The sequence below is a fragment of the Melopsittacus undulatus genome, chromosome 8 (genome assembly GCF_012275295.1).
Source record: "Melopsittacus undulatus isolate bMelUnd1 chromosome 8, bMelUnd1.mat.Z, whole genome shotgun sequence".
NCBI classification, from domain to species: domain Eukaryota; kingdom Metazoa; phylum Chordata; class Aves; order Psittaciformes; family Psittaculidae; genus Melopsittacus; species Melopsittacus undulatus.
This window is the reverse complement of record NC_047534.1, coordinates 10,263,438-10,287,912: the sequence shown is the minus strand read 5'-3', so window position 1 is coordinate 10,287,912 and position 24,475 is coordinate 10,263,438. Positions and strand designations below refer to the sequence as shown.

Genomic DNA, 24,475 nt, shown 5'->3' with positions numbered 1-24,475 from the left:
GTACAACTGTGCAGAAAGTGCGACAAATTAAACAGATCTCTGCCTTAGAATTACTTTGTCCACAAACCATTTAAGTAGCAAAAGAATTGCAGTTGCTCAAATACATGACTATACATTATCTATGCTTTTATCTCAAATAAAACTTCCGGCTTGTATACCCACTCATTTTTAAAACTCAAGAACTTCATAATATTCCAGACAAAGATTCTCTAGAGTCCATGGGCAAGTTGTCACTTACTGGGATAACTGCAACTTGCAGTCCCAGGAAGAATTCTGTGGAAGAACACAGACTGGGGTGCTGCTGCATACCATGTTTATATTCAAGTTTTAAAGACGGACTTAAAGCACCAGAAGATGAGCTCCAGTTCCAGATATTACAAAAGATGGAAAAACATGTGGGCCTTCCTGTGCAGGATGTTTTAGCAAGTTTTAGAAGTAAAACTAAGACATAGAAACTTACCAGGAAGTCTTTGCTTTGTGAGGCTGGAAGTAGGAGTTGGTGGTGGAGTAGTGCCCGTTCCTTGGGCTTTTGATATGTACATAGATTCCGTGGATTCCAGAGAGCCTGGAGGTTAAAACCAAAAAATACCAAGTTAAGCATAGCACAAACCAGACTAGTTTTGTGTTCCGCTGCACGAACAAGTATGCGACAATCTTACTTGTAATGCACGTTTCTGAAACTGCACGTGCCAGGCTGAGGTGAACCTGCCACTGGCTGTTAATCCATCTTCCAGTATGCAAACCGGGGACATGCAAAGATGAATAAAACGTCTCCTACACTCCCTGCACAACACTGCTACATCCAGTTGTCCTCCCCTCCCTCCTCCACTGGACACCTGACATGTCCCAGCTGCCAGCTGTTGGGCAGTGTGCATGGAAGGGCAAAGTATTCCCAGGGAAACCTTGCTGTTCTCCACCCTAATCTCCCTGCTGGTGCATCAAGACTCAGAAAGCAAGCTCCCAGTACAGCAGGAAGACTTAATTCAGAGACACATAGAGAGCTGGGCTGTTCTGGGGCCAACAGTCACTTGGCTGAATTCAGACTCTGCCACAGTTTTTACAGTGAAAATTTATGGTTTTAGAAAGTACTACAGTAGTTCATCAGTGTGTAAGATGTAAAAGTTACAGACAGTTCCATTCACATCAGCAGACATGAATTACAAATATATGAGTAAAATAAATCTATTACATTGTAACACTGCATTCATTGCCCAAAGCCAGATCCATGCTAGTCCTCAGCTACTTTTCACCCATCCTTGTCAGGCATCATATTCCTCAGTCTGCAAACCAGTGCTTCAGCGTGGCCACAGAAGCAGGATATCAGAGACAGGATATCTCTGAGCAGGATATCAGAGACATCAAGTTCCAGTAGCACTGTCAAACACAAGTGCTGCTTTGCAACCACCCTGAGGATACACAAGTACCTACACGGGGAAGCCACCCTGACAGCTTACATATTTACATACCAAACACCAAACTGCTGCAGTGCATGTAGCCAGAAGTCACATAAATGATTCCTCTATTAATAAATCCCAAGGTCTAATACAGCTTTTTTAATGCGACTCAACATGCAAGAACAAGAAGTAGACTGTACAGTAAGGATTGAAGATTGACTTATTGTGTGTCACAGAAACAGTGAAGAGCACGTACTGCATCTTGAGGGCAAGTTATGTGGTGATCAAATCAGCACAAGAAAGTGTGTTGCAATTTCAGGATAAGATTGGAAACAGTTCTAATGTCAACATAACATGGCTACAGATGCACCAAGTCCTACCTGCTGTTAAATTAAATGTTCTTCCCTTTGGTGAGGCTTGGAATGGAGAAAACCAGTTCAGCACAGAGCCTACTACAGGTATCTGTCGTAGCAGTCCCTGCAAAGCACACAGTCACCGGCTGGTGAGCACACAACCCACATTGTGACAAGTTACTTCAATTTACTGGATAACTAATGTTTATGCCCTTACCTCTTCCAGAAGTCGTTCTTCATTTGCTTTCTGAAGCTGAAGTTGTGCTTCCTGTATCCCTTTTCTAACAACTTCAGTCATGTTTTCCAACAGCTAATAAAAACCAGAAACTATATTTTAAAATGTATTATTAAGTCTTGAAGTTGTCTTTTTAGTTCAGGTTTTGATTATGCAGACACAGTAGTCAGGTATTATTCCAGTTTAAGACAGTATCTGACAATCACTAGTTCATTCTGACTGCAAATTAAAGAGTGTAGAGGCTGACTGCATGATTTGTAAAAGCCACACCCAGAGAACAGGATGTCAATTTGAACAGGACAGGAAAGTAGTTTTCTTTTACTTGGAAATGAGCCTGTGACCCAAATTCTTCAAAGATCTGCTCACCACATAAGCATTCATCAAGCTGAATCTGACAGAAGGATTTTTAGGTTTAAAGAGCAGAGTTTGGTTTCCAGAAGTACCCAAGACTTAAACCAGCCCCACAGTTAAGTCTGACCAGGTATGTGGCAGTCTAGGTTTAGCTTTAGTTTTCAAGTTTAACTGGTAGCTCATGACTGCCAGTCTGATCCCAGCATCAGTGACGTTTTGTACCACACAGGACAGGCAGTTCAGTGGGTGAACTGTAGGGGCGATAAATAGTCAAGTAGTCAAAAAAAGTCACAGTTTTGTGCAAGAGAAAGATCAATTTCCATAACCAAATATGGGGTTTAATATTGCACAGTGCAATATTAAAGGCATAAAGTCAGCTGACAGGCACTTCCTCCAAAATGCTAAAAACCTGGGTTACTGTTAGTTAGTAAAACTAAAGGAAAATGAGGAAGCTGCTCCTTTTCCATGGGGAAGAGGCAAGCCAGAATTGACCACTGCAGCCACTGAACACCCCACAGTACTGACTGCAGAAGGAAGTGCAACAGGACTATAGCTAGATTACGGGGAACCACCACTGGGTTTTCTGGTCCAGTCAAGATGTTTGCCTTGAGTTTTGGTTCTGCCTTTTAATGTACTTACCTGTGTGTCCTCAGGGCTTGCTGATAGTGAAGGTTTTTTTTTTCCTAAAAGCTGCCCTCTTGCACCAAACATCAGTTCTCTAAATGATACATCAGCCTCAAAGATTGGGTTTGCTTCTGTTTGGGTTCAAACAGTGTGAGCTTCTTTCAGAACCACAGATTTAGTGTGGCTGGTTACAAGGACTGCACCTTCCCTAGTTCTCCACTATTTGTTCCACCCTAAAAGCTTCAGGATCAGAGTGGCCAATGTCCCAACATTCGATTCCTAATCTTTCAACTACTACAATTAAAAGCCAGAAGATGCTCTACAGGCAGAACATCCTTCATCTCACCCACAAAGCAGCATAGGAGTCAAGGGCGGGCAGAGAGTCTCCAGAAAACATCACCAGAAAAAGTTTCATTGCCAAAATCAATACATTCCCATGGGCAGAAATAGACAAAGGATTTCTGAAGTTCTATTTATTTTTAGGTGAGGAAATAAATGCCCAACACTAAAGCAATGAAAGGATAGATGTTCATTTGTAATGCAAGTAATTTAGGAATTCTGCTTCCTAAAACATATGGAGAACTCTCATCAGGTAAATGCTTTTATGAAATACTTTAGTTGTATCATCAGCTTTATTACTTCAACAAGTAATTTATAATTTCCATTTTTAAGCTACCAATTTAATTGTTTTTCCACACATTTTAGGGCCCAGTCTCACCTTAAGGCTGGTATAGAAACAATCTTGATCCCACTACATTTAGCGGTGATGAGAAACGCCAGCTCCAATCCACCCCCCCCTTTCCCTTTTTTGTTTTACAGCCAATTTAAACTGGAGTGATAAAATGAACTGATTTCAGTACTGTTGAAGTTTTCCATTAGAACGACTGAACAGAGGACCATGAACATATATCATGACACCCTTATAATATCATAAACCTTTAAACAAAAGTTCTCCTTATGTGGACAGAGATTATCACTTCCACGGTAATTCCACAGTCTGTTGCAGGCAAGTGTAGTTTTTACTTTCACAAAGAACAAAACCATGTCCTGAAGCCAGTATGGAAAGGAAAAAATAAAGGTTCTGGAAAACTCTGTGATTTATTAATACCTACTCTTGAATTTTCTTCAATTTCTCTGCCTGTTGCTGCGATAGTTTCAACTAACTCTGACACGTCCAGATCCTCAGTTACCATGCCAATGTAAACGCAGTTCTTCTGCCCCCCAAATTCTGGACCTGTGAGAACAGGGAGAATCAAGTCTTTGTGATGTACAAAAATCCATCCTCACAATAGTTGCACTGCTCATGCTTGCAAATCTGTAAATCTGAATGCACACACACACACTTCGGTAATTAAGGACAGTATCTGCACAGGTATTAATGATGCAACTAAAAAAGCTCAGCCCTGTGGGTTTACAAAAAGAGAAAACACCTAGTCAAGAAAAACAGCAGATATTTTAGACAGCCACAGAGTTGTATAATAAATACCAGCGTTCAATATGCTTCAAACTCATTACTTTTTGCCATTTACAGGTTACTTGGTTCCACAATTCTAGGGCACTTCATTTTTGAAAGCTGGCTAGAAAAACATCAGAGTCTGAGTAAGCACATTACTATTACTTCAGCTATAATGTGGCATTGTGTCCATGTGAAAGTGCTGCTAATCATCATGAAAATCATCTGAAGTTTTTAATGTAGCCATAGAATGCAGTGAACTGGTCAGTGGGGTTTTAAGATCTGCTTTCATCACCAGTTACAGCACTAACTGAGAAGGCTCAGTTTATAGATGTAAAAGAGGAACACTGCAACTTTTATTCTTTCTGACAAGGAGACCCCCTTTGGTACCGTTACCCATAAGTCAGTTTTCACAAGTGTTTTTGACAACAGTGCACTTTGCTCACACCCTGCTGAACATTTACCAACTGAAACAGGAGTGAGGAGAAAAAGTTACAGATATTGTTTCTACAATAACCATATACAAAGCAGTGTGACCCTAACCTGTGTGCAAATGACTGAAAATGAACTACAGCACAGCCAGGAAAATGACCATTAGCGTGAACAGTATTTTAAGTAGTGCAGTTACCCAAAGAAAAAGTGAGATCTGACTCCAGTTCATTTAATTTCTTCAGAAGTTCTGTATTGATTTTTTCTAGTTCTTTTTCTTGTTTGTCATCGTTCTTCCCATCACTGTGATAATTGTATCTTCAAAACAAGACAGAAGATAGTAATTTCACTTTACAATATGTAAAAAAGTATATATACATTTAGCATGTTTCTACAGATTTCTGTATTTTATGAACTGAAATCTCAGGACATTACAGCTTAGATCAACAAGTTTATAGGCATTTGTAATCAGAGATTTTGGGGTGGGGCAAGATTGCTGCTGCAAGGGGAACTGAACACAACAGATTTCTAGGTAATTGATTGTACTTTAACTGTTCTGACTATTCACAATCCTCAGAAGACTGTATGAGAGGGTTATAACAGACACTTGAAGGGTTAAGTGGTAGTCTATTTAAGTGAAGCCCATTATAAATAAAATGTAAGTTGTACTTGTCTAGATAAAGTAGGATGGACTTGCATGTTACACTTCCATCTAACAGAACCACACACTGCCTACAATATTAAACTGTTGCCCTAATTTCTCTAAAACAGCTCTTAAGTTTTTCTTTAAAAAACAAAAATAACATTAAAAATGCAATGTTTTTAAAAAGGACCCCAAAGCTTCAAGTGGGTGCAAGACCAGATAATAACCAGCAAACACCTCCAGATCACCACTAAGGAGACCCTGTATTCTTTCTGTTCATGCACAGGTTATCGAAAAAGATAATGAAAAAACAGGCAGCATTTTACCTTACAACACCTAATCCTGGCCAGCTGAGATCTTCAATATACAACAGGCCTGGTGTTCTTCTCACTTCTTGTTCAAATTCTTCTCTCAGTTGCAGTGTGCTTGTCAATACTGGTATCTTCATTTTTAAGCAGTCTACTAACTGATCAATATCTTGTATTTCAGTTCCTAAAACTAAAGAGCTGATGTGTTAGTGTGTAATAATAGTGAATGGGCATCACATAGATGTCTGAATTAAGCCACTCTAAGTCTATCATAAATATAATTTACAGATAGTCTTGAAGTATCTTTATCCCTGTAACAATGTTTTTTTTTCTTTAGTTATCTATCTATCCACTGACACATCAAAATGGAGAGAGACAAGGATTTTGTTTAAAATATGGTAAAAAAACCCAGGATTTCCTGGTGTTACAAACTAAAAAGGACAATACCCTTTTTCATTACATCTATAGGTAGCACCAGAAAATCTTATTCCCACTGCCAAACAGATGACGAATCAACTTCTGTGCTGGTGTAAAACCCAAAACAAAACATCACAGCATCACCAAGCAGTTTTATTCCAAACTCTACTTTTCTATGTTCACCAGGAGCCTCTCCCATCGGTGTCAAGTACTTTGATAGCCTAAGCCATGCACCCCATGCAAGCTAAGAGGCAATACCATGCATCACCCTGCACCCTGCAAGTTGCTCTATGCATCTGCCAAGTCTAAATGAAGTATGTATACAGTGATGGCTTAAACATGACATTTAAGGTATTTCCAAAACACAGATAATTTTTTAATTGTCCCCCTCCCCCATGTGTAATTATAGAAAACCATACATGTTTAGTAAACAACTCTTCTAGTTAAGTAGCTATATTTTGAACACAAGCACTATTTCAGTGTTGAAATACCTGCATAGAAAGGTCAAGCATACTGTGTTAAGGAGCTGAGAGAAGGAAAGATAGGGATGATTTATCCTTCATACGTCTTTTATAACTGTTAGAAACCAAGAGGTTCTCTCTTTGAGTTTCTTAATGAACTTAAAGTGATCAGTAGAAGACTTTCTGTGCAGAGGTAGCAAGGCAATGTCACCCACAACAGCTGAACTACCACTAATGCACCCATGGCCAGGGCAGAGCAGGATGATAAAGCTAATACAATGTCGTTTGTAAGAAAATCCTCACCATAGGAAAATGCGCTAAAGATTTTCTTGAGCTTCTAGAGCAGGATATTATTGTACAATTCTCTAGCAAATCCCAGTTTTTACAAGTGTCTGAATTAAGTGACTGTTACCTGCTGAAGTCATTAGTGGGCTAAAACGCACACATGTGCCTTCATCTTCCAGTTCTACCACATCCACGCCGCTGGCTGGAACCAGCTGTGCCAGCTGCTCTCCTAGCTGAAGGGATATGGCACAGTTAGAGATGCACGAAGCATGGTCTGGCAGTCACTGACTCAGGCATGGACCCTTCCCATAGTTAAGGGGAACCGTATGCTAAACAGAGTTTTCTGTATTTCTCAAAATCACCTTCTGTAGTAAAATACTTTAGCTCGCTGGTGATGTGACACAGTTTGGCATATATCTAAAATCATGAAAATTCAGGATAAACTACAAGTGTTACAAGTCAGAAGAAACTGTCACTGTTGTTTAGTATGCCACCATTATTGTGCAATAGATCCAAAACAGTTATAAATAGTTGTTTGCTCAGGTCTCTGAAAGCATAGGTTTCTAGAATTACTTCTCTTGAGATGTGGCAAAGACTGTATTTGTGAATACATACACACTGGCAATGAAGCATCAGCCAATTTTAAAACTCCTGAAATTTTCATATATTCCCACAGACCAGGGAAAATAATCTACTACCAGTAGCTTAAGATATAATTTCAATAGTTATTACATGTAAAATAATTAGAAATGTAAAAGCAACTTAGCCTCAGAGCAAATAATCTTTTAAATCCAGAATGGCCACTAATTTTGCAAAGGATATCAGGTCAAGAACAGCTATTAAATTAGTCTGCCTAAGGTTTGATAGTTACTGATGAACCCCTGGAATCACCCCACTGTCACTTCTTTTTTCCTAAAGAGAAAGAGCATCCATTCTTACCCACTGATTGAAAGTGTCATAAACATGTCTTTCGCCGCTTATTATGGGGTGCTGAATAGTTGAGGCCTGTGCAGCATGTGAGGTTTGATCTGAATCCAAAGATATAAGAATCACAGAAGTGGATTTTTATTTACTTAATTAAACAAAAGGCAACCTAAAATTTAGATAAAAGACAATTACATTTCCTATGTAATGTAACACATCTACATGATGTCCTGGACTTCAAGCAGACTAACAAGGACTATTATTTTTTCTTTTAAGGTATGCTGAACATGACAAATACTAGAATAAATCAGGAAACAAACAGTAACATACCTAAGTTTTGAGGTTCAAATGCCCCAATGCAAATAACACCAGTGTTTTCACAAAGCAAAATCCTGTCACAAAACCAAGGAAGATCTTCCCCCATCAGTATGCTCAAATACAGCTTGCAGCTTATGAGACTTCCAACATCTGCTCTCAAGATCAAAATCATATGCAAATCTCTCCTCACTCAAGAAGGCAGAAAATGACTTGTTATGAAAATCTAAAACACTGCAGTCTATCTAAAAAAAGAAGCTATCACATACATGGATTCTATCCCTGGATTACAACCAGCATTCACAGCCTTTTTCAAAGCATGTTACATAAGAGAAGTATGTAACATTTACTTCAAACTCATTTTATGAATCAGGAGTTTATAGTTGTTATTTTTAAAGAGAGGGGTTTATTATTTTATTTTGTCTTTAAATAAATCACATACCTCTATTTGAATATTCCTGGAAGAACTTGAAAACCACCACTGGTGAGCTCAGCTCATCTTCAACCTTAGAAGAAAAAAACCAACCAAAAACCAAAACTTAAATCCTTAAAAAAAAAAGTGGCGATCTATTTAACACTGTGTATAATGCATTAGGCTGCTGAGCAAAGCAGATCATTTTGTTTTGACAGCAGTAACAATATTCACAGTATCTCAGTATTAGAAGTTAACTCTAGGAGTGCAAGTAAATGTATCTGTAAATACAGGAAATTAAATCATCATTCAGTTTAAGCAAAAATGTACTGATTTAAGGTATGTGTAATTCAAACTTGGGCACTATAAAACAAGGCACCTAAGCATGTTCATTAGCAAATACACTGTACTAAATAGTTTATTTAGTTTTAAGTATTTTCAGATATTAATGTTAAAAATTCTCCTGGAAAGCACCCTAGAATCATTAGAGAACATCAAGAAAGTTCCAGCAGGAATAACAAGACTATAACTGATCTTGACTTGGGGATAAGGGAAATGGACTGGGCAGCTTTTGGAGGCAATCCGAGGCTAAATTTCACAATCCTAAACTCACAAGATTTAAGTAGAAGGGGGAAGTGCTACAGTAACTTGAACTCCCAAGGCCACTAATACTCTTGGGAAAAGAAACTTCACAAAAATGTCTGTTTTCACTCAGAATGACCCATGAATAATCTATAGCTCCAGAAAACCAAGCTATTTTCTATGCATCAAGTGTCAATTGAAATTGGGTGTAGAGGGGGGAATAAAACCACCAGATCCTCGTGAACAGGACATCTCACAGAAACCAAATTTGGAATTGATACACTAGATGTAATTTCTAAAGCTATTTCTGGTGTAAAAACCTTGGCTGGGATAGTTTTAGCATACAGTTTCACAGGGTTCATATCTTCATCTCAACAGCAGGGTAAGATACAGCCAGAATGTACTAGGGAGGCCTATGGAAACTGGTTTCATGAATGTATTAGTGAAGAAATCCATGCTTTAAATGGAATTGAATCAATCTCTGGAAACAATTTCTGGATGTTTTTCTGTCAGCTCCACTGAGTGCATGAGCACACAGCAAGGGAACAAATACAATCTAGAGGTCACACACAACCAAGCCACACAATTTCAGTGAAAACCGGAACTTAACTAAAAAGATACCAAGCATCTTCAAACAGTGATTATGATTTCAGTAATAATGCTAAATTTTCTTTTTAATCAGTTATTCGTATAATTTAACAAGCAAAGACTAAGCTACACAACCAAAGGATTAAATGCAGACTGTACCGAAGTTTTAATGAAATCCAGGTTTTTCAAGTTCTCCAGCAACCTTTGACTCTAAAGGATCACAGCAGAAGGGAAACAAATGGAAAAAACAAATGCACAGTTTTAGAAATTGAAAATTATTCTGAAAAACATGAAAGTCACTATCACAATTCCTGTTTCTGAGCAAGTCCCTACCACACATCAGCAATTCATCCACTTATTTGTAAATTTGTTGACAAAGTTACAGAGATCTTATAACTTCATTGACTAACTAAAGCATAGTACGCATCAGAACTGTCAATCTTCTCATTGCTACCATAGCAACGGGCTTGGATGGCTTTCTAAATTATTTTCAGTAGAAAAGATATTCTTAAATTGTGGTTTAGGACTATTAATAGGCTAGTATAAAAGCTCAGATCAATCTCAGATGACACAATTTTAATGACTAATGGTACCTTGTCATTCTTTTAGGTCTTTCATACCAATAGCTTCTTTGCTAACCATTACAGACACTTTCCATTTTGCCTTTTTTTTTTTTTGTAAATGCTGTAGCTTTAAGGAAAAAATGCTTTGCCAATAAACAATGCATTTTTTTAGCTAACACATTATATTGGTTCTTACTAGGGTAAGGACTCAACTTCAAAAATAGTGCAATTTCCACTGTACCTGAAGAAATGTTTTGTAGTCCCTTTTGTCAGGCATTTATAATTTACTATTACTTAAATCGATACAATGCCAAATAGAGTAGGAAAATGAGAAAATCTTTCTCTGAACAGCTTTCAAGCAAAATTGTTTAAATAAAGTGACAAAAATGAAGTGATTTTGTTACTTCACTGTTCAGAAAGAACAAAGATTAAGTCTTTTTTCATTTAAAAAATAAAATACTATCTAATAGTAAAGCACATCCCTTCCCCAAATGCTTTTTACTCTGCTTTCATAATTTGTAACACAGTATGAACCAATATGTTATACTGTCAACAACTACTGCATTTTTAGCTGATTCTTCTACAGTGCATCAAATAATGAAAAAAAGATGTATTAATGGCTATTATAAAAACATTCCTAAGTATAACTGTGTTCTGGATATCACTTGTACTGTCCTTGCTATCTGAACTCTGTTTCTGTTTGGAGACTTCAACTACATCAGTTGGTGAGGATTCTTAACAACAGTCTCTAACCCATACTCAAAGAAACAAAGTATCCATAAATAATGTGCCAGCCAGCTATTGCTTACTAATTGTGAGGCATGCTTTATCCTCTCCACAATCCCATCGTGGCCCAGGTACTGCAAGGAGAGCCACAGTGGCAAGGCTCGGAGCTTCTCTACAGGCTGACTTGATGTCAGCCCAGCTGCTAAGGACTAAAGAGAAAAACAAACAATAAACAAACCATTATTAACCTCTCTTCAATTATTTCAGTTTTGCAGCTTATGGAATATGCCACAGTTTAAATAGGGAAGATTTTGCAAATTATAAATTAGACGCTTGTGAAGAACAAGGCACTCCACCATGATCAAAATTACAGTGTCAAGACTCTGAGAATTACAATTGAGAAGCTGAACATACCAAAGATGGATCCTCATGTCGGTAGAGTGTCACTGCAGGTACAGCCGGGAGGCCCAGCCAGGAACCCAGAGTAAGAGTCATGCTGTCACATTTTGTAGCAGCCTGAAGTTTATTACAATGAGCAGAATATAAGCCATATAAATTTTAGTAAGATCATGACCTTGAAATCTAGAGCACATTATTAAGTTTCTAGATATCGTAAGACATACCAGTACAGAAGAGGAGACATAACCCAAGGCCAAAGTTGCCAAATTCACACTAGAAAAAGAAAGTGGGTTTAGCAGATACTAATCATGTATTAAGAAATAGTATTTTAATCTTCAGTTTAAATATTTCATGTATACATGTAAAGGGAGGTAATTTTTGTTTGTGTATTTTTCATTGGCAATACAGTAGATGTTACTACTTGCTTTTCCAAACTCGAAAACCCTAAAGTAAAAATCCATTTCAACCTAAAAATGTTTCAGTCCAACCCTTGGGGAAATCATTTCCCAAAGTCCTACTCATAATTCAGCACTGATTTGGCATCAGAAATAAACAGCATGCAAATATAACACTGTACAATGAAATAGCAAAAGAAACTGAGTCTCTACCCCAGGCCAAAAACAAAACCAAAGAAAAGTCTTAGAGCATTGGAGTCTTCATTAACATTGTCTAAGTTCTTGAAACTTCTTTTCCTACTGGTTTAATCCTCCTCTAGCTATGCTGCACTTACAGCAGTCTTCTTGACAATGCTCACTGAAGTGTCATCTCTTCCACACTTGTTTCATTCTTTCTCATTCTCAATAATCACTGTATAATGTCTCCCATGACTTATCCTATAAGGTTCCTTTTAATTCATATTCCAAGCTCTTCAAAGCAAAGGCAGGTAAGATTACCATCTGAGTAAAAGTAACCACTGACCTATGTTGAAATAACCACTCCAATTAATTATTCTCATATATGTAAAACAATTAGCGACAAAATTCTTACTACTTAAAATGCTTAATATGGCAAAGATAAAGATGATCCTATGTCTCCCTACTAGCTGATTAGCTGTAAGATTATGTGCTCTCTGCTATTCTTGTTAGTGATTACAGTTCTACAGTAATAAATGTCAAGTTTCATACCCTTCTACATGGAGCCACATGTTATACTGCTCACAAAGTTCCTTCAGTCGGCCAAGTTTATCTGTGTGCCCAGCACCTGGAGTCCCTTTGTGGAAAAGGAAAGAAGGCAATGACAAAGGATAAGCCTGCAGACTAGGACTCTACATAAAAGGACCTCTTGTACTGTTGTCAAAAAACTCACAAAAGAGCAGGATGGATGATGTTTGCAAAGAGCCCATTATAAGCATATTAGTATCTGGTGCATTGTTACTTATGAGCAATTGGAATTCTAGGCAAAAAAATAAAGACACTTGTTTTGCTTGTAAAATGCTAAGTAATATTTTCTTACATATCTATTTATATATTGCTATTTATGTATTATACTGTTATCTATTATTACATATTTATTTATATATTGTTATTAAATTAAATTATTTATATAAAATATGAATATATCATTACATATGTATATTTTTACATTTAAACATATGTAAAAAATACTTAGAAAGTTAGATGTCTCAGACACTGAAAGACTCAGCAGCCTCAGATAAGAAATGCAGATATTTTTAATATGTTCAAAATATGACCTCCATGAAAAAAAAATAAACCAAGATTAACATCTCAGATATTTTTCCAACTGCAAAGCAAGTAACAGTCACCACCTTCACTCATATTCAAAACAAGTTTTGTTCATGAGCAGTTCTCTTTAATTAACAAGAAAATTTTTAAACTTTTTAAATTAACTTTTAAGGCTTAAATTGATGTCACATCTATCCAAAAATTCTGAAGTGTTAATGTAAACCTGATTTTCAGCAAGAGATTTGCTTTCACTAACAGAGGTTCTAGTCATATTAATACAGCTACTGACAAGCAGATCTGTAGAAGTACAATACAACTTTAAATCAATTAAATAAATACTCCTCTAGACAGATGATTATTGTGTGGGCATTAGGATATTTCCTGATATTCCTTGATATGTAACCATTAAGCTGTTTAATCCATTTTTATTTTAGATTTTATATATATTCACAAAATAAAGTGGTTTTTAAATTATTGTTTGTCCGCAGCACTTACCAGCATTTGCCACAAGCAACAAAGGCAGTTTTCCAGACTCAACATCATCTTTAATCACTCTGTCCAACAAAGCAACATCCTGTTATCAATAAGAAAAATATATGTAGTTATATATATGTTTGACAACCACACAGAATTGTTTCTCCTGAACTGGAAAAATGCATACAGTGTGAAAATGGACAGCATTCTGAAGTTCTGGAAAACATTCTTAATGTCTTAGTTTGTGGTTTGCAGTTTCTTCTTCCCAAAGGTAAAATAACCTGAAGGTCAGATAAAGCATTTGTGGAAAATACAACACAAATACATTGCGTAGTTTGTAAACACGCCTCCAAATACACATATTCTATATCCTGGACTAAGAAGCATCTTACTATATGCCATTAGAAATATCTTGCATGTGACAAGACCAAGATGCAACCTGCTGGCTCTTCAGATTATTTCCATCTACAATTTGTACAGTTAAATGACAGAAGACACAGAGGTTGGAAAAGTAAGTACATTAATAAGCTTTTCCTAACAATATACTTGACCTTCTCTTCACAAGGCTTAACCCCCCCCAAATCAAACCAAGCCAAAACAACTAAACCAAAGCCACCCCACAAAATCAAAAGAGCTCTTTAAGAAGACAAACTTACCATTTGGTGCTGAGATCCAAACATAGTGTTACAAGGCACATGGCACATGCAAGAAAGGGGCAACCCTAGCTGCAATAAAAATGATGACATTTCAACAAACAAGACATACTTATTTCAAGTGTTCACAGAAATATATAAACAAAAATAGTAGAAATTACAATAAAAAGCTGGATATCACATTAAAAAGTTCATTTCCTGCTAAAACTTATAATCAAATTAATAGCAGAGAATAGAAAGCACAGGAAAAACTGGAAAAAAAAATCAGTCACCTTTTTGTTAGCACAACAAACTGCATTCAGTTTCTCTAATGAGATACTATGCTCTGTACAATAGCCTAAAATCAATCCCTTTTCCTTGGCCACCCCTGCAATTAATGTGCCCTGTAGGCAAACATGTACTTTGTGCATGGGCCATGTTCCACCACAGGTTCACAGTTACTTCACTGAGTATAGAGGAATCTGCCCACTTTAATAGTACAGCTCAGTTGACTATTCATGTTTGAAAGTCTTAAGTTCTTCCTTGGATAGGGAGGCAAATTCCAGATAACTTTTGCACCATTAACATGAGGGGGAGCTGGGGAATCAAGGTCTCTCATATTTTGATTTTTAACCTGGAAGATCACAAACAAGTCAAATCGAGTTGATCATAGCCATCACTGAACAGAAGACTCAGCAAATTAAGAGAACCACAGTTACAGAGTAGTTTGTTTTTATCCTTTAACAGAACATGAAGACTCCCTTCCCTCCTCTCACTTCCTATTGTGTTGCTGTTTAGTCACACTGCCATTGTTTCTGCCATGAGGAAAAATAAGTTTTCAAAATCACCAAAGTTATGTTTGCTTGGGGATACATGTATTCAGTTAACATAAGGGCACTGGGAAAAAGCTTGGAGAAATCTTCACTTCCAACAGTGGAAGTTTCAAGCAGACACAAGGATCTAAAGGGAAACTTTCACTGTTCCCAGCCAGTTTAAAAGACTGCTGGCCAGTAGTGTACCACATTGTGCCACAACTATCAGTCTGCTGCAGGAAAAGTTTGAATTTATCTTTAAAATTTAAATTTCAAGTAAGCAATATGAAGTCAGGTAGGTTCTACTTGCACCTAAAACCCCAACTTATCCACTTTACCTGATTGCAGAGAGCTTGGCCCAAGCCTGTTCTAGCTGCAGAACTAATGTATATAACAGGCTGCTTAGAATACAGCACATTAAATCCTTCTATTGTATAATCTTCATAGCGTGTGTGAATAACAAGTCGACAGATTTTTAGGAGACCTTCACGATCATCTTCATGATAATATGCTGATCCATTTTCATACCTGCAAGAGAAGCTGAATAAATATGACACCAAAACCAATAACCAGTTTAGTGACTAAAATAATAACCAGCAATAGGAGCTCACAAGAGGACAAAGATGACAGATTTAAAACACTTCTGTTTTCCCAGGATGAAGTAGAATAGAAGGAAACTTTTATAAGACAGGCTGAGATTAAAGGCGAGGGAAGCCTCCTATATATTGTCATTTAGATATAAAGTGAGAAAGAAAACACATCTGGATTCCTAACGATTGCCTTTATAAAGTTCAAAACCTTGCTTAATAAGAGCAGAATGGGGGAGGAAACACACAAAAGGATTCATATGGTTTTAATACATATGTAAATTCTGAACTGCTAATTTTAAGCAGAATGCATCCTGACATTCCTTAAGTTAGTAAAATTGGAATAAGATGCATGAAGTAAAGTAAATGGGCAGAAAACTGCAAACTTCATCACCACATCAGAAATCCAGGTATTTTCTAATACCCAAATTTACCGATGCCATTTGTATTTTAGTGAATTTGAAAGACCACAATTTATTACAATATATTCAACAAACTGGAAGACAATTTTCCAAAGGTTTGAAATATGTGAGTTACATAAGTGAAGCATATTTTTCCCCAGGAATATTTTAATGATTTTATGGCTATTTTGCCTTCTATCCGACTTATTAGGCTTATTTTTTGGGGGCTCGTGGGGGTGTGGGGGAGTGTGTCTGCTCCTCCACCACCTTTTTTAACCCTTCTAAGAATCAAACTCAGATCAGCACTTGGACATTTATAGCACAAAACCGGAGCAAAATAACCAAAGAAGAGTAAGAGTGTTCCACATTGAGGGCAATCCGTCAGCTGTCGTATCTATAGATAAGAGCAACAGTGAAAGTAGGAGGTATGTCAATTTATTATGCAACTTGCAAACTAGATCTTCTTTCAGCATTTTTGTGCAACACGCAAGTCAGTGCTCTTGCACAATGTAAGAGTGGCATTTATCAACAAGTTTACATGAAGGCCCTGAAACATCTCAAGTTAGAGATTACCTGATGTGCGCATATTGTTGGGGGTTTTGAGTGGGCTTTCTTTTTGGAGGGGGGGGCTTCAGGAAGAAATAAGAAAAAAAAGAAAAAAAAAAGGAATTTCTTATCAGTTAATCTTAATCTCCCCCCTCCCAACACCCTCACACACTTCTATTCTTCTCACATGGAACAGTTTAATGTATCTACGCCATATGATGAAACAGGCATTTATTAAAAACTTCAGTGTACTGCAAATTTCAGCAGTGTCACCTACCATACCTGGAAAAATAAACTAGATCCTGGAAGAGCAAAGAAGTTAATTGAAAACATCTTTTAAAAATACGATGCATGCCAAGCCTCAACATCATAGCATATACCTCAAGAAGCAAGAATGCAACAAGAATGCAGTTAAATGTTTGACAAACTGTATGTCTGCAACTGTACTCTGACCCTTAGTTTCACCATAGAGCCCATATAAAAGGATTTTTTACAGCAACCATATTACTAGCAAGTTCCTGCATTCACAGAATCACAGAATCCCAAGGGTTGGAAGGGACCTCAAAAGATCATATAGTCCACCCCCCCTGCAAGAGCAGGGTAACCTAGAGTACATCACACAGGAACTTGTCCAGGCAGGCCTTGAATATCTCCAACGTAGGAGATTCCACAACCCCCCTGGGCAACCAGTTCCAGTGCTCTGTCACTCTCACAGTAAAATTCTTCCTGATGTTCACATGGAACCTCCTATGCTCCAGTTTACACCCATTGCCCCTTGTCCTATCACTGGATATCACTGAAAAAAGCCTAGCTCCATCATCCTGACACCCACCCTTTACATATTTGTAAACACTGATGAGGTCACCCCTCAGTCTCCTCCAAGCTAAAGAGACCCAGCTCCCTCAGCCTCTCCTCATAAGGGAGGTGTTCCACTCCCTTAATCATCTTTGTGGCTCTGTGCTGAACTCTTTCAGGCAATCCCCAGTCTCTTCTTTATTTTTCTTTTTAATTATGTGATGCCTTTCAAGTGTTTCAAAGAATATTTCTAAGTTTGTGGCACAATGGTTTCTTTTGTTGACATCCTCAGTGCAGTCACACATGTTTTTAAACAATTATCACTGCTTAGTCATACATAAGTTATTCACAGTGACTCACCTGAACAGCCTGCAGAGCCAGAGAGTAGTATCGGAAAGGATCCTTGTTGTGAGTTTTCGCAGTCTTTCCCTGTCTAGCACTGAAATATAAGCAGCCAAACTATGTCCCAGTAGAGCCATGTGACCCTGTTCACCAACGTTTTGAAGTCTGCAAGCCAGAACAGAGTAACTGCCAACTAAATACAAGTCATGAACATCACAGCAATTTTACATGTGCAGATTTTTACTGTAGAGTGACAGGATTTGTAGAAATGCAAGTTTAAATACGTAGCAGAGAAGAACAGTATACCACAGCCACCTTTCTGCCATTGTGCATTACATACTGAAGTGCCAGTACGGACAAAAGAAAAGCACTTGCACTTCACTTGGCCTAGCTGTGTATGGCATCACCTCAGGTTCTTTTTTAACCCATCAGCTAGCATAAACTGGAACTAAGCACCTTATCTGCTTTGGGACTTTTAAGTGCATTAAGCACATACCCTCTCTCCTCATGCAGACAAAACTCAGGAGAATAATTATCTTTACAGGCACAGTTTTCATCAGTTTGTTGGGTTTTTTTTTGTTTTTTTTTTAATTTCCAAACTGTTTCTCAAGTATTATTTTTCAATAATCTTATGCACATTAGTTAGCATTACTTCCATTTCATAGAAAAATTGAAACAAATTTTCTTTTTTTTTTAACCTACAGGAAGAGATGGTAAAAAATGTATTGGCATTCATAGTTTTGTAAGACTTTCAGATTTAAAACAACTTTCAGAAGGTAGAAAACAAAATGAGCTGTCACATCAGATATCAGGGCTCACTATATAATCTAAACTGCCTTTAGAAAATTGCATGGTTGCACAGTATCTTTATAGTTTAAAATACTTAAATGTATAAGTTCTATAATAACCAAAATGTAACAAAGTCAGGTATCTTCCACATACAGTAATTCATACTGGCCTTACCGGTAGGTCTGTGAGGTTTCCTCTTCCTCCTCTCCATGCATTAGGTTCTGAACCAACTGAAGTATGCTCACCATATCCTGGCCACTGGCATACCAGAAAGGGGAAAACAAAAACCACAAAAGAGGTAAGTACCAGCATCCAACAAAGAGGCCATTTCAGACACTGCACTTGTACAGCAACAATAACAGTTCCTTACTCTCAGAAACACAGATGATGAAGACATGTTGCTGAACCAATTAATTCAAATCCCTACTTAATTATAGTATGACACTTCAACAAGCATGAACTCAGACTCTCAGAAAAATACATTTACTAAGAAAATTTGGACCAAAAATGTTGGCTTGGCAATGTTTAATTGCTTACTGCTACACAGCAAAGTAATGTAGTAGCTAAGGATCCAAGTTTCTCTTTACACAATCCAGCCTCAGCTCACAAACTCAGCACAACTCTTAAATAATAACCTACAAATATTAGTCTCCGGCAAACAAAACCTACATTAGACTTCTGACATGATGCACTCTAGTATAGCAAAACTAGAAGAGATTCACAACTTATATAATTCCAAGGAAAATTTACAGTAGTATAAGAACTTAAACTCTGACTGCTGAAATTGCTGTTTATTCTTAGAAGACCTAATTCAGTGTCTTCACTCAAAACCAAGTTTAGGCTATGTACACAAAAGAAAGACTTAAATAAATTTTGCAGTACTTTCTGAAGCACTCACTTGGACTCCTGCAGGATCATCTTCCAAACAGTCTATGAACAATTTAAATTACAGTTGTCAGGTACAATGATCTTACCTGCCTTACATGCAAGAGCTCCATGCAATTTGTTAAGCAGCTGTGCTGTTTTGAGGTGTGTTTTTTTAAAAACCTTATCAGTCTTGGGGGGTTTTGTGTTTTGTTTTTTTTTGTTGCTGTTGTTATTTGGGTTTGGTTTGTTTTTTTTTTTGTTGTGGGGTTTGGTATTTTTCTAATGGGTGTTTTAATGCTTCTTTATTCTACAGCACAAATATCTATGTTTAAGCCTCAATCACAGCTGTATGGACCAAGACTTCAACAGATTGCAACAGTTCAAAATTTCAGTCACCAAGGACAAGTAAACTTTTTTAATTCCTCATATGTGAGTATGGAAATATCTGACACGATCTTAATCTTCCCCCTCCTTCCACTGTGTAAGCATGGAAAAAGGTGACATAACGCCTGGCAAATTTTCATGTTTGCACTAATACAGAAGTTGCCTGGAAAACAAACATGTTACAGATTTTTGTATTACAAGTTTTTAAAACTAAATAACATTAGCTAAAAGTTGTGCCTACCTGCCTTGGAGTGGTCCAGGAATATCCTTCCGTGCATACTTCTTTTCATTTTCCTCTTCCACTTTTCTAAGTTAAAGACAAAAGAGTAAACTATGTGTTTAGTTTCCATTTTATAACATCAAATATGTATTGACTTTGACTTGCGGAAATATGTTGTAACATGGTTGCAATCTATTTCACTGACAACAGGCTCATAAATTAATCAGGTGAGAGCTATGTAAGAATTCAGCTCAAACTGAATTAGTGTTCCTAAGTTTTGGGGGGGTTTAGCTCTTTAACAAAAAATGTCAAACTTACAGAAGTGTCATGTATACAGGAATTAAAAGTTACGCACACAGCAGTAGGGAAAAAAATATCTAACACCTCTAAAAAAAAAGAGTCACTAGAACGGCTCTGAATATTACAGAACATGCATAAAAATATGTGCATTTCTTTTTAAAACCCCATCATTTAAGAAACAATGGTAATTTGTTCAGGTGTAAGCTTCTGAACGATAGCATGACCTTAAGCTACTAGGAAAATTAGTTCCTTCCTGCTTCATGACAACAACATTAATAATTCTCCCCTTAGCACAAACAGGTATTATTTTTGTAGTTATTATCCTTTGCAGATACCTTTGATTTTCTTCTAGCATCTTCATTGCTTCATTTAGATTCTTTCCCATTTCCGCTAAAGTAGGGTCCACCATCTTTCAGGAAAAAAAGATAACAATTTTTAAGAAAAAAAAACCAAAAAAACATTTATCTTACAACTGTCCCGACAACATCCTCAATACAAATTCATTCAGCCAGATTCTTTTAACTAGTTTGTGTATGCTCATTTCAAAATAACAGTATGTTGAATATCCTGAACACAAAATATAGAAAATAAGAACATACTATTAATCTGAAATAACCCAAAACTCAAATGTCATGTGGATTTTGTTATTGATAGATCCATTTTTTCTCTCTACAAGGAAAGTCAGAACTTTTCCTCATGAATAATGAAAGAAAGAGCACTGAAAGTCAAGGATTTGAAAGATGCAAGGTGTTCAAGGGCTCATTATAATTCTTTAGATAAAAAAATTAAGTATGTGCCACTTTAGCCCAACTGAATGATTTGTTTGCTTGTTTTCATAACCATTCTGCACCAGCAAGAAAACTTGAACTATTCCTTTAAATGTAAAAATTTAAATTTTCCTATTAAAAAAAAAAAGGCAAACCAAAACCAAAAATCCCTACTACAGAGTATGGAAAACAGTGACAAGTTCAAAACTAAGTAAATGCTATTTTCAAAGAACTGCTTTTGCTCTGAATAAGTCTCTTTTATGAACTTTAACCGAAGAAGCCTGGCAGCCTGTGACACTGACACAAGAGATCTGGACAGGAACGTTTACCCATTTAAGGATCACATACTATCTAGAAGCTTCCAGAGAATGTGAAAGGTATCATCTGTCAGAGTCTGATTTATCTATAAACTGTATTTGAAAAATAAATATACCCCAAGATGAAGGTAGCAGGTACCACCACTGATAAGACCCATCCCATTTGACTGAAAACCCTGAGATTCTCAGGTAACCCTGTTACACAGTTTCTTTTCCCTGCCTCTGCTTCCCAAATGTACTGCAAGCTTAGCCTCCATAAATTCAGCATCAACCCTTTTTCAAGGGATCAGCCCACATACCAAAGCCTCTTGGGTTAACCAGTTACACTGCTGCTGAGGTTCAGAGGCCCTAGGGGTTAAAAATAAAAAATCCAAACCAAATTTGATATTTAAACTTACACCACCCATGGTGCAGAGATATAATAGTGTGGCTGCTACAGAATTTGAGGAACACTTTTCCTAAAGGCCTGCACATGCTTTCCATGGCAGCTGATGGGAACGCATGCAACTGTTGCAACCATGCAACACAGGCACATGTTTGTTCATGCAAAAGGAAATTTAATAACAGAAGGTAGTGGATTAATTTCCATGAGGATTTTACACTAGTTTTATCCAGAGGACTAATCAAGAAGAGAAAAAGAAATTATGCTGAGAGTTCCTATGTGTTCAAAGACTATTTTAACCAAAATATTTAGAGATTTAACTCATACAAGTGGTAGGTGGCTGAAAGAATCAGTACCCAGGCATGGTCACAGTGACTCAACCAAGATTGATAGTGCTCTGTATTCTGTTGCTTTAAATTGGCCAGCAACAAATGTTTCAGGGAAGAACAAAGGAACCCTGCAAGTATTCAGCAGTAGTTTCCCACAAAAATGACATTTAGCAATAAATGGTTTTTTACACTGCTGGCTTGTAGGTACAACATCCACTGCTATGAGAGCCACGACTTAATGATGCACTGAGTGAAAAAGCAAGATAAATGCATAAAGTCATAAAGTTCAACAACTCATCACAGAGGTTAAAAAAAGAACAAAACCAAAAAACCAACACATACAGCAAGTATTTGATACTCTGAATACAACAGATATAGCTAGAAGACAAATCTAAATATGATCATTGACAATATTTCCACATATTTTCAGTGGTTTCCTGAGTTGCACTACATCAAAGAAGTTCTGAAAAGAAATCTTACTTAAAAAAAACCAAAAATCAGGTCTACTGCTGGGAACTTTTAAGGGAGTAATCGACTAGATGTCATTTACTGATTATGCCCATCTCACATACTTTAAATTCAGGATGCCACAAAACATGATCAAAGGTAGTTATTCACTTGAACGATCCTCAGCATCATGCAGATATTCAAATCACTCTGTTGTAGATAAGGACACAAGATGTAGAGACACTACAAAAAGGGCTCTGAAGTGCTTTTGTTTGTTACTAACACAAAATTCACCTGTTAGAATTACATCAGATGTTAAAACCTGCACATGCTTACCTTGTGACTCAGCCTGTCTCACCTACTAGTAATTACACACACATGAAACCCTTCTGCTGGCAGAATAAGTACATAAAATATAGTTTTGAAAGTCCTAAGAAGTTACACTAAACTCCAAAAAATGCTATGAAATCCAGAAAGTCTTTGATTTGTTTTAATTTAAAATTTTAACTGAAATTCTGGGTTTAATTGGAAAATGGATCCGATCTTTTTTTCCAGTGGCTAAGTAGATATGCAGCAACTTATTTTCTCCTTTGAATTATGGAAGCAAAAAAAACCCCAAATAACCCTTTTTCTACTGCATACTGAATTTTAGATATGCTTCCTGCTTTGCTCACATTATTAAGGGCAGGGAGATGGAAAGCAGAAGACTATCTCCCTATTTTAAGCAGCAAGAAAAATAGGTGTGGCAAAGTTGCAGCAACAAACCATTCTGTTGTTTCTGAACAGACTTCAATAACGTGCCATAATACAGTAGTACACTGCTTTAGCTCTGTCTGTAAACGGGATCAAAAGTGTATAAAATCAAAATAATAATAAACAGAAGACATTTTTCATGTTCTTGAACTGTTTTAAGAACATTGGTGGATGGGTTCTTGAATACTATGTCCTGAACCACAGGACATTTTTTGAGGAGGTTAAAACAGCTGCATTTCTATATTAACTTTAATTTTTGCACTCAGTCTTGCCCCTGGTATCCCAGGATTTGAATCTAGTCGATCACAGTTAGGTGATTCCTTGATGAGATGAGTAACAAGACATGCAATATCCTTTCAAGCTCTGAGGAGGCACCAGCCACAGCTTCTTTCTTCAAGTAATCCATTCAGCACCAACACCTGCTTTCTTAAGCCCTCCAAAGACTCTGACGTTCACTACCCTACTTTGACTTTTATAATTTGTTGCCTTAAAAATGTGTTAACCCTATTCACTCAACTCGTGATAGGTTTAGTTTGTGGTTACTCCCTTATTTTGTAATTAATCTGTTACTATTTTTTTAAGCACTTTGAACTCTAAACCGTTTCTGGTTTTATAGGCAGCATGTCACACCTTGGCAACCTGGCTGCTCTCCAGTTGTGATAAGACTGAACATTTATTACAAATTCAAAAAGGAGAATGTTGCTTCATGTACCACTGGTTTACAATCTTGATTTTGCATTTCTGTAGGCTGTATTCCTAATGTAAGAAAAGAATTATTTTTAAACTGTCTACAGAAATTATTCTGTGTGTGCAAAGTCACAGGTACAACCCATTATGTATTTCATGAGGAGTATGCCTCATTTTCCCACTACAATATTACATTTAACTAGAAGAAAGCTTTACCATCAAAAAACCAAATCCTGTTCTCAACAGTAAATTAATTTCAAACAATAGCAGTATTCTTTAGCCAAAAGAATTTGTGTATTTATTCTCCAAGCAAAGAAAACCTTTGGATAACAAATAAAAAAGCAGCCACTTCATGACTGTTAGGCTAGAATGAAAATGGCACTGTATTACCACAAAGCTTCTGCTTATGGGTATTTGCTCCTTTAATCTTTCTTTATAACTTCCCTGCAACGTGCAGCAGGATTTTCATACAGGTCTGCTGTCACCAGTTTTCCACAAAG

At 37.0% G+C, this 24,475-nt stretch overlaps 1 protein-coding gene across 1 annotated transcript in view; it reads right to left on the bottom strand.

Annotated features, from left to right (window-relative positions):
- The window catches only part of PDXDC1 (pyridoxal dependent decarboxylase domain containing 1), a 29,206-nt gene that overhangs the window by 2,212 nt on the left and 2,519 nt on the right, over nucleotides 1-24,475 (bottom strand). Inside the window, exons 2-22 of the mRNA XM_031044009.2 lie at nucleotides 20,629-20,702; nucleotides 20,015-20,080; nucleotides 18,697-18,780; nucleotides 17,752-17,898; nucleotides 15,401-15,590; nucleotides 14,275-14,343; nucleotides 13,640-13,718; nucleotides 12,587-12,671; nucleotides 11,687-11,735; nucleotides 11,478-11,579; nucleotides 11,147-11,272; nucleotides 9,934-9,984; nucleotides 8,635-8,698; nucleotides 7,893-7,981; nucleotides 7,081-7,186; nucleotides 5,809-5,980; nucleotides 5,039-5,157; nucleotides 4,070-4,191; nucleotides 1,965-2,057; nucleotides 1,775-1,871; nucleotides 461-565 (exon numbers count right to left, since the gene is read on the bottom strand). Of these exons, the coding sequence (XP_030899869.2) occupies nucleotides 461-565; nucleotides 1,775-1,871; nucleotides 1,965-2,057; nucleotides 4,070-4,191; nucleotides 5,039-5,157; nucleotides 5,809-5,980; nucleotides 7,081-7,186; nucleotides 7,893-7,981; nucleotides 8,635-8,698; nucleotides 9,934-9,984; nucleotides 11,147-11,272; nucleotides 11,478-11,579; nucleotides 11,687-11,735; nucleotides 12,587-12,671; nucleotides 13,640-13,718; nucleotides 14,275-14,343; nucleotides 15,401-15,590; nucleotides 17,752-17,898; nucleotides 18,697-18,780; nucleotides 20,015-20,080; nucleotides 20,629-20,702 (2,089 nt within the window). The remainder of the gene's footprint in view (nucleotides 1-460; nucleotides 566-1,774; nucleotides 1,872-1,964; nucleotides 2,058-4,069; nucleotides 4,192-5,038; nucleotides 5,158-5,808; nucleotides 5,981-7,080; nucleotides 7,187-7,892; nucleotides 7,982-8,634; nucleotides 8,699-9,933; nucleotides 9,985-11,146; nucleotides 11,273-11,477; nucleotides 11,580-11,686; nucleotides 11,736-12,586; nucleotides 12,672-13,639; nucleotides 13,719-14,274; nucleotides 14,344-15,400; nucleotides 15,591-17,751; nucleotides 17,899-18,696; nucleotides 18,781-20,014; nucleotides 20,081-20,628; nucleotides 20,703-24,475) is intronic.